The sequence below is a fragment of the Grus americana genome, chromosome 8, assembly GCF_028858705.1.
Source record: "Grus americana isolate bGruAme1 chromosome 8, bGruAme1.mat, whole genome shotgun sequence".
Taxonomy (NCBI): domain Eukaryota; kingdom Metazoa; phylum Chordata; class Aves; order Gruiformes; family Gruidae; genus Grus; species Grus americana.
Window position 1 is genome coordinate 18,125,582 of NC_072859.1, and position 10,577 is coordinate 18,136,158.

The 10,577-nt window shown below is 37.4% G+C and overlaps 1 protein-coding gene across 19 annotated transcripts in view; it reads left to right on the top strand.

Moving 5' to 3' along the window:
* Nucleotides 1–10,368, top strand: part of ZNF644 (zinc finger protein 644) — an 83,946-nt gene extending 73,578 nt beyond the window's left edge. For all 19 annotated transcript variants that reach the window (XM_054833166.1, XM_054833168.1, XM_054833167.1 and 16 more), the window contains 2 exons: nucleotides 5,164–5,266; nucleotides 5,773–10,368. In XM_054833166.1, the coding sequence (XP_054689141.1) occupies nucleotides 5,164–5,266; nucleotides 5,773–5,965 (296 nt within the window). In that variant the 3' untranslated portion in view covers nucleotides 5,966–10,368. The remainder of the gene's footprint in view (nucleotides 1–5,163; nucleotides 5,267–5,772) is intronic.
* Nucleotides 10,369–10,577: the final 209 nt, after the last annotated feature.

Here is a 10,577-nt window from a genome sequence, read left to right on the forward strand (position 1 = left end):
GCTGAAGTAAACGTAACTACTGAAAAGAAATCATGTTGGTTGAATATTTATCTCAGTTTCTTGCTGTAATTAAATAATTGTGTGTAAACATGCATGCTGTAATTCTTTTATTTGGCAATTGTTGCGGGAGCTATCTAGGCATTACTGTTTAGTAAGAGAAGTACAGTAATCTGCATGTCACCAAAGTGAGACCTTTCCTAGTGCTACATTAGTTTATGTACTAGTCTTCTGCTCAGTTTTTGTTTGTCTGCGTGTGTTTTTTATATTGACTGCTGTCATACTGCTTTTCTAGCAGATGCCCTCCGTCTTCAGAGTCAGTAATGTGATCACATTTAGTTAAATCTTACCCTTTTTTATGCAACTTGACAGTTTTAGCAGTATATTAGACATAGTTATGCATAATGGTAAATTTTGCAAATGGACTCAAAAACATCCTAGAAGTGGAACTTTATAGACTATTGGCTGTTCAAAGGTTAGTGTTTGTTAAACTTGTGCCTGTCATTATGCAGTATGGATTCACTGTATAGCAAATGCCTGTTTAGGTTCATTTTGGTAGTTACTTGCTTTTGTATTAGTGCTTGCATGGTGGCCTTCAGAGGTCTGGCTGGAACATAGGTTTGGTTTGGTTTTTGTTATGCAGTCCAATTTTGAACAATGTAATGATTTAATCCCTCATCTTGAGTAGATGCTGGTTTCCTTTTATAGCTATTCTGATGAATAGTGACACTAGTGTTTCTTAGAGCATGTGGCAAACTTGCCTCTTTCTTGTGATTATCTTTAGAGCATTGGACAGATCTACACAAAATCTTCAAAATGCATCTTGCTCTTCTTGGTGCAGTTGTATATCCAACTTCCTTCCTTTTCTTCTCTCTAGGCCTCTCTTCCCCCCTAAAGTCTCTTGATTCTCTCTTGCACCCTGGCTTTTTACATCTTCTCTTCATTGACTGTTTTCACATATGCGGTGTCTTCTTACCAGCTGTCATCTGGGAGTCACCACTCTCTTTGGCCTTTGCTTCTGTAGATGGAGACTGCTTTTTTGGAAGTTTGGGAGAGAACAATAAAACACAGAGCAAGGAGTCTGGCCTTTGAGCCAACAGTATGACTGAGGAAGCAGTTCATGCAGCCACTACGCTTCCAAATGATTTCTAATATTGCTTTATTGCTTTGTTAAGATTGTAGCTTCGGGAGGTTTACTGTGGAAGCATATGCAGCTACATCTGAAATCTGAGATCCACTGCCTTGGCAAGTCTTTATTCTATGCTGTTACAGTTATAACTGATCAACCAGCATGATGAGTTAATTTTTAGTATGCTATAAAATGCTTCAGGGAGCAGATTACCAGAGGGGTTTTTTTAATGCATTTTACTGCATTTTTAATGCAGTAATGATGAGGATAGATAGCAAGTGATTGAATTTGAAAAATTAGTGAATAAATATACAAGAAAGATAATTATTTTTTACTTTTTAATTGGCAGTGTTTTTAAATGGCTAATTAGATAGCTTACATATGCTTTGACAAAAGTAATGAAGTCTGAATAAAGACCCAGCTTCAGTCTTCCTGAAATGAGAAGTGTTCCGTGTTGGGGGACATCAAGAAGCAGAGCATGCAAATTAGCGTAGATGCACCTTAATTTTGAACCTCAGACCAAATGTCATGACATGAAGGACCTCTAATTGTGACTTTTCTAATTCATGTCTTAGGCATGCTCATTTTAGCCTCCTATCTGCATCTGCTTGTAGTCTTTCTTGATAAGAGGTCACAGAGGTGAAGAAGGTTTTTATATGCAGCCTTTTTACCTAGCATATATTTTTCTAAATAGTGTGCTCTGAAATTGAGTGCCTGAAGGAGATTCCTCCAAAGTTTGATTTGTCTTTTGTTTTAAATGGGTTGCTTCTCTGTCATGCTGTATCAGAGGTTTGATGAAGTGGTGTAACTGGTTGTTTACAAAAGTTTTGGGACACCAGGTGGCCAAACTTGAATGAAGGAGGCTTCTTCCAAAAAGAATTGGGCCTTTATGGAGAATGAAGGATGATAGTTTGGGAGCTGCGATAGCCACAGAGTAGGTTTTAATGGTAGGTAGTTCCTGCCTGTCTCTGGCAATTTGCTGCTATTTCCATGCGGCTTACTAGAGCTAAACCATCTTTGGTGTCTTCCCGAAAGTGCTAAAAACAAAAACATACTTTTTGAGGCAGTCATGCTTTGTTACAATAAAGGCATTGGAAGAACAGTAACTGAGTTTTGGCCAGAACATGGCTATGCTTTCTTATGGGTGAGGCAATGGTGTGACTTCATGTTTGCAAGCACTTGTAAACATCATATTAGTGGAGTACTTAAGTGTGGGCATGTGACTTCATTTAAACTCATTACTCTTTGGATAGACAAAACCAAAATTAATGTGGCAGTTGCTAGTACATGTTTGTGATAACAGGTGTTGGGATTACGGTTTTCATCAGCTTTACGCAGATTTTACTGTTTCTCCGCTTACTTTCCTGCTTCATTGGAGTAACTTCAAAATGTACTTGTGCTGTTTCATGCCCCCTAAAATGTAAAGGAATATGTTCACTAGGTCAAAAGACAAAGGGAACAAAAAAATACCCCTTGCAGAACACAGGTTTAGTACTCTTAGTATTTTCTGTCTTTTGTAACAGCTTCTTGCTTGGGCAAATCTACTTCCAATCTTAGCTAAGTTACTCTGAGAATGCATTGAGTGATCTGAATTATTTTTTTTCTTGATGCCTTTTACTGTGATGTTTTCAGTTCTTCGTTTTGTAATTTCTCTGTCTACAGCATCTGTCATAAAGGAATGGGAATCTTCTCCAAGTCATTTGTTTTCCTTGTTTGCTCATTGTTCTTGGATAAGGTACCTTTCAAGGAAGTAGAAGCTACCTCTCCTGGTACATTATGGCAGTTTGTATTCATGTTGCTATTTGCACAGTAGTTCACAGGGTGTTTTTCTTCGAAGGTTACACACACGAAAAACCATTAGGTTTCGGGAACTCTGTTGCAGAAGACCAATTCAGGTCTAGTGAGAAAGTGAAAGCTCTCTGAAATGCTTGTGATGTATGTGAGTAGAATCAAATTTCTTGATGGGAATGAATGTCTTAAGTTTGCCAACATGAAGGAAATTAGTTCTTGCTTCAAATGCACATAGGCTTCTCTAGAGTGAGCCTGCTGTCTACATGGTTGGGGGTTTTTGTTTTTTCATTGTATCGACTGACATCAACTGACTGACATCAGATGCAACTCATGGATGTGTTTGCATTCAAATAATACTGACTTCTGTTTCCCCACTTCCCATGATGTTCTGTGAAATAGGCAATGGCAAAGCTTTTGTTGTAATAACTGCTTTCAGATAAGTCACCCCTCACACAAATAGCTCTCTTCAGAGAATGGATGTCGGGGTTTCAGTGTTTTATCTGCTTACATTTCTGGTGATGTTGTTACTGGTGTTGTGGTATGTAAAATATTTCTACTACTTGGTAGTTCCTACAGCCTGAAAGGCAGTTAGTTTGCTTCTTCCTAATTGTAAGAAGAATATACTTTTGATGAGAGCATAAAGCATTGAGAATCCCTTACCTATTTACTTTTCCAGAAGTTATCTTGGCCGTTTCTCCCCATGCCCCCTCCCCTGCCCCGCCAACCTTGGATTACTGCCTTTATATTCAGCCTGCTTTCATTGTTACTATCAGGAAAAAATGCTGTTGAGCCTCATCTTCCTAATGATGGCTTGACCCAGGGTCTGAAGGAAGTCTCTTTAGGTTGGTATCTGCTTTCTACTTGTTTGATTAGTTCTCTGGTACCTTCAAACCTCAAAATTTCATTCCATTTTTTCTAGATACTCTAGGAATCTTTAAATCTGGGGATGGAACTGGGAAATGTCTGGTGTATCTACAAGTTAAAAGGTTGGCTACAGGGTAAAAGCTTGAGAGGTGCTGATTTGGAGGATGTAAGAAAACTGAAGGATGCAATCAAGACTATGCGTTCTTTAAATCAGCATGTTTTACCTCACCAGATGATGTCTTATGCTTCAGAATACTAAGAGGTTTATTCTTCTGTTTTATATTACAGGAGACAAAACTTAGAGAAGTGTAACAGTTTTATTTAATTTACTGTTAAGATGCTTCAGTAGCATAGCATTATGCCTTTTTGGTATCAAGAATGCCACTTGTTACTGTCTTTCAGGTTTCTGTGGAGTTTTAGTGTCAGTGTCTTGTGTTTTGGAATAGAATGTAGCTAGATACACTTCTCAGTTCAAGCAGTCCCAAACTTCTTGTTTTTTCTTGAGCTTTATCGGCTGTTTTCACCGTAACAATATTAACTCAGTTTAATCCCCTCATCCCCCAACTTTGGCTGCTGCTTAGAATCTCCAGGTTTTGTTGCAGATTCCTGTTAAATCTATTTATGGGGGGGTACAGACCTCAATGCTAACTGAATCCATTTGCTATGCGTTTCCTGTTCACACACATTATTTTCATACATAGTTTCAAATGCTTAGGCTGAATTTAAAAAGTGGCCTTGCCATCCCTGTTGAGTGTCCTAATACCAGCTCCCACTGCCAAGGATTAATACATAATTTTTGTAGGATGCATTAGAATTCAGATAGGAGTGAGGGGGAAGCTTCACTTGAAATTCTTAAGATAAACAAACTTTTGCTTTATGTTGAAAACAAATGGCCGGTGTTTTATTCAAAGTAGAAGTTCTTGATTGTATTAGCTGAAAGCTACAACTTTGTGAAGTTGTAACTTGGTTGAACATGAGTGGTCTTACGATGGTACTTGAACTACAAAACAAGTTCCAAGATTTTGACAGCGGTTTATGCATGAATGGGAATTACCAATGGTGCTTTGCTTCTGTATAATTCTGCAATAGGTTAGTAGGTGCTTGCTGATATTAAAACAACACTTTAATGCTGAATGTCAATTATGTAGTCTTTTAAAGAGCAAGCACTGTGCTAATCTAAAAAAAATAGCTTCATGTGTTTTGCCAGTAAATTTCTTAGAGCATAATGTAATTGTTTTGGATTTACATTATAATTAAATGTAGAATAACAAGGAGGTAGATGTCTTTTCACTACTGCTATAGGGGATGCTTACTAAATATCTCTGTTTGGTTAACACTCATTGAAGTATCACTTTCACATATGGAAATTTCTCTCTTCTTAGCTTTAGACTGTAAGCAAAAGAAGTCAAGGTCAAGATCTGGAAGCAAGAAAAAAATGCTGCCATTACCTCATAGTGCTGATGAAGTTTACATACTCAGATGCAGGTACATAGGGTTATTTTAATTGAAAGAACGCGTTCTTAAGAGCTTGCTAATCTCAGTCATAAGATTTAAGATTGTATCCTGTAAATGTGTTTGTGATTAAACTGAATAATAAGGGGGGGAAGCAGTTGCCTATTTTAGTTAATTTGAACAAGAGGACTTGAATCAGTCATACTTGGGTATTAGGTTGCCAGCTGTTTAGTTGAAATCTCATTGGTCATGTCTGAGTAATATTCTGTCCTTCAAAAGAAACCTTACGTAAGAACAGCAGACTGTTATTGCTAGTGTTAAAAATGTTAAGAGTGTAAATTGTATAAACTGCCATTTTTTCGTTGATACAATTACTATAAATGAACTCAGTTACTAAGGTTTTCAGCTAAAATATCATCATTCATATCCTAAAATAGCAAACTTCAAGAAAATTAAGACTTTCCACTTAATGTCTTTATTTTATAATTTTTCAGTAGAGCTAGATATATCTTGATGGAATAATTTTAATATTTGCATAGGTTTTGTGGTCTGGTCTTTCGAGGACCTTTGTCTGTTCAAGAAGACTGGATAAAGCACTTGCAGCGACACATTGTCAACGCAAATCTTCCACGGACTGGAGCTGGCATGGTTGAAGTCACGTCACTACTTAAAAAACCTGCTTCAATTACTGAAACTTCATTTTCTTTACTGATGGCGGAAGCAGCATCATAGAATAAGGCAACATTTTAAATTTTAATTGGATGTAAATTTGAAATACTTTGTCATTTTTTAAAATAAATTGCTACACTAAATTATGTTTATAAAAGCTAAAGACAAAAATAGAGGAAGTGGATTACAGTAACATCAAAAAGATTGAATACTTAACAGTTACAGTAAGTAGTCTTTATATTTTATATAGGGTGGAAGATGTGTTTTTAAGGTTTATTATGTTTTTGTCAGTTACTGTGTTCACTATCAATACAAGACCATTACATGTATGGCAGCCATTTTTAAATTGTTGCACATGGGTACTTCAAAGACAGATTTTAATAAAACAAAGAAACCATGTTCTTCTCTTCAGTGTTACCCAAATCAAGGCTCTGTTTATTCCAAAAAGAATTACATAGTAAAATAAGATATTATTATATTTTGTTTGTATGTATGTAGTGTTTTGTATAATACCAAGAACTGCTAATACAATTTACTCAACTTAGGGCATTAAATATCATGTACTTCATAGTTCAAGAGACTGTTTCATTCAAATAGGGCAATTAGTACTATTCTATCTAGGTGTGTAAGTGTTTTTTTTAAATCACATGAGGCTTTTTGTACTAAAAAGTGGAGGGAAACTTGTTTAAACAAATTTCTAAGAGAAATATGTACATAATACTGGAAATTTGTGGTAAGGAAATATTCTTTACTTCAGTTGCATTTCTCACTGACAATAAAGTGGTGCATCCATGCTACCTCCTACTTGTCAACAAAGATGGTATTTACCCTTACGTTTTTGTATCATAGTAGATTCAATCCAACTTTCTTTATTACAAAGCATCTTTTTGTTAACAAGTTTGTTTCTTTATGATGATTTACTTAAAGTCCGACTTGCTTACAGAAGTTTGCCTCTCTACTATTTTATTTAACACTGTAGAAATGTACTAATAAGCATTGCTCACTACACGGTTAGAGTAGACTTTTCATTTATAATTCTGTTTAAAAGATTGATCGTTTTAGAAAATTCGAACACAGATTGAAATGTTTCTACATATGAAGAGAATGTTTACAACTTAAATTTTAGAGCTTGTTTTGGATGTGATTATATGTATGAAAACTGTAACACTATGCTCATGCTAAGGACCTACTTACAGAATTACCGAAATAAATGTGCTGTGAGGATGGAAATATGGTGCAGGTGTCTTGGTCATGATGAATTGTGTTTGTTCATTTAAACTGTCTTCAGAACATGATTTTTGTTTAAATCAAACCAGGTTCCTCTACAAATCAATTTTGTATGCAAGTAACATTTCATTTTGCTCATATAGGGTAACAGATACTGTAGTTAAGCCAAGGATATGCATTGATATTTTCTTTATATGTAAATAAAGTTAAAAGCAGTTAAAACAAGAGGAGTATTTTGGTAGAGTATATACATACCTCACTGCCAGTGAAATTGCTTTCCTATGGTATATCTCCTTACCAGAAAAATCTCTAAATAAAAAGGTTTAAAGAAAATCTAAATGTCTATAATGTGAAGCATTTATTTGCATTGTGTGAATTAAGTTTGTGGAATTGATTTGTCTTGCTTGAGATTAGAATCTTCTCATGATCTTAAGTAAAAGTACATTTACTTGCAATAAACTGACTTGTTCAGAGATGCGATGCATTACATTTGATTGGTGGAAAATATGAATAAATGTCTGTCTTCCTGTATGTGCGCAGTTCAGAGGTAACACGTGAGGCTTGTTAATGTTCTGGTAAAATACATGGGCAAAAAGTACACAGCTGTGCAGGACGGAGTCCTGAGACAAGGCCATCCTAGCTCGATCAAGGCTATCCTTAAATTAGTGCTATCAGCTGTTTTACTGTACAAGTTGCTACAGATAACTTTAGCTTTTTTGGTCAAAATTTATTCCCTTTTTTTTTTTTTTTAAACTGGAAAATCTACATCAGTACATTTAAAGGCTGGAAGAAAAAAATACTTTAGAGATTTTTAGGAAAGATAACTGGGATGCTGAAGTGTATCGCAGACAAATTATGTATATGCAGACTAACAAATTTCTGAATTTGTGGATGATTGTGGGATTTTTTTGTCGGCTGTGAAAATGGAAGATTTACAGCAATGTGTTGAAACGGAATAGAGGGAAGTGATCAAATCACCTTGAATGTTTATAATGCTTTAATAGAGTGCTTGTTTACCCTTCTCACCAAAAAAGGTGCTTGTGAGAGCACCATATTTTGTGGCTGTTTAACAGATGAAAAAATCGATTAAGTGCAAATGATATTAATCTAGTATTGTTAAGAATGCTTGTAAGGTGAAGCCATACTGTGCAGAATTTAGCAGTAGCAAAAAACTCTATTAGGTTCATAATAAAAAAAAAAACCCCTACTTAATTCTATTTAATTCATTGAACCCCAATAGTGAGCTGCTTTGTGTAACACTAAAATGCAAGGTTGTGTCTGAAGAGCAGGGAGCTCTAGGCCTGATGAGTTTCCAAAATGAGATTCTTTTGATGCGGAGCAGGTGTTTGAGTTGCAGGCTTTCTGAGTGGGTGCGCTGGAGCCGTGTCCCCTGCTTACATCAGATCTGTGACTACACAGTTTGAAATATATACAGAAGTTCTAGAATTCTTCTGATTATTAAATTAATTGCATATATGGTTGATACGGACTGAATAATTTTATTTTTTTTAAATAATTACAGAGTACCCGTAAGATTTTTTTAGCCTCTGGTCCTCAAGTGGGGCTGTTTGTTTTCTTGGCTTCTGTTTGGAAATACAGATCTTCGGTCACTACCTGCAAGGAGATATACATCTCCCTTTCCAGAGTTATAGAGATTCTAAATAATCTGGTAGAAGAGAGTTAATTAAATCAGTCGCTTTATTATGTGAATCTTGTGTTTTGAGATGTGTGGCTTGAGAGGCTCTGTGGCAGTCTGTGCTGAAGAGCTGGACTTCCAGAATTGCACATGTAAACACGAGTGTTAGTCTGTTCGCTTTGGCTAGATTGTTTCAGGCTAGAGGCTGCAGTGGCATAGTGATATTGGTTTGGTTCATTTTAGTTCCTTATCACAATCTTGTGTGTTTCTGGAGTTACCCTAGTTTCTGGTGAAGGTCTCTTAAGTAGCAGCCTCTAGAAAATTACAAAGGACTTTTCAGAATGCTGAGAGAAGCCCGGGAAATTGTAGACTACCACCCCCACATTTTGTAAGATGATTGCCTATATCACCTAGTCCCAGTGATATTTCCAAATCATCTTAAAAAAATTAAAACTCTGTTTTGAATTCCTTGAAGAGAGGTTTCTGCAGGACCTTTGAAAGGCGATTGTAAAGGACGTGTGGTAGCCACTGCCAAATGGTAGTGTGTTCTGGCTGAATGTGTGGAAAATGGGAGATGGTGGCAAGTGGGTAACAAATGTTGGCTCACCAAGATCCCTGGGCACTTACTCCTTTTTGCCATATGCTGCTTACATGGATGGTGTGAGTTTTGTTAGGTGGACTGCACCCACCAGCAGAGGCGGTCCAGCTCTGCCCGCAAATCCAACTTGTGCTTCCTCAGGGCTCACCTTACCCAGGTGTCAGGAAAGGAGCTGCTTCTCCGTGGCAGGGAAGCAGAGGGCAGCAATAGCCAGCGCTAGCCGTTGGGGAGGGCGAGCCAGCGCCTGCCGCGCCAGAGGTGGGGATGTAACAGCTGGGGGTCTGTCCTGGGCCAGACTTTTGTGTCTGAGCTATGTGCCTGCTCAAAGTCCTACCTTGTCAGCCACGCTCAGGGAAATCACCAAGGTCATTGAGGTAAGTGGATCACAGGAGGATTGGGAGTCGTGAATTGGGGCTCAGAGAAGTGCATCCATCCAGAGTTTCGAAAGGTCAGCGTCACGGAACTGAGACGCGGAGATCTGGTTTTGCAAAGCTATTTTAACACCAATGCTTTTTCTGGGCCAGTTGTGCATCTAGGTTATCCTGCATGTCAGTAGTGCTTTAAAGGGGTTATTCGTTAAATCTTCTACCTGATTCTGAAAACATACAGAAGATAAATGTTGGCTGAACAAATCTGGAAAGATTAACAGCAAATAACAAGTATTTGTTTTTAACTAAATGGTAAGGGCTGTGAGCAAAGGCTGTTTAGTTGAGCACTATGGTTAACAGACTTTTCCACTTTTTATCACAGTAGTTAATGGCCTGGATGCTTTCATAAAAAAAAAAATTGTTTATATAGTTTTGACTTTGTTTTTTTAAAAAAATCTTTTTAGGGTGGTACTTATTTAAAAAAGCTGACTGCATTATGATTTCAGATATTTCAATCCACCGTGCTTTGTAGGTGCTGTTGCCTGGTACATGGGTAGCAATTTTGATGTAATGGAAACATTTGGCCGTAGTGCCAAGTCTGTAATCTCTTGCAATAAAATGTTCCTTTTTAACACTGCAGGCTTCTTGGTGTTCTTCACGTGGTTCGGAGGTGAGCTGCACAGCGTGCGTCACTCAAACTGGGAGCTTCCCAGTCTAGTTCCACTGATGCCTTCTGTCCCAGTTTGAAGCTGTTTTTCCCTGCAGCACGAGATGCGCAGTTGCTTCCACACATACCTGGGCCCAGAGTTCCCTGAAAACCCCAGTGGGTGTGAGTGGTGTGTCCCC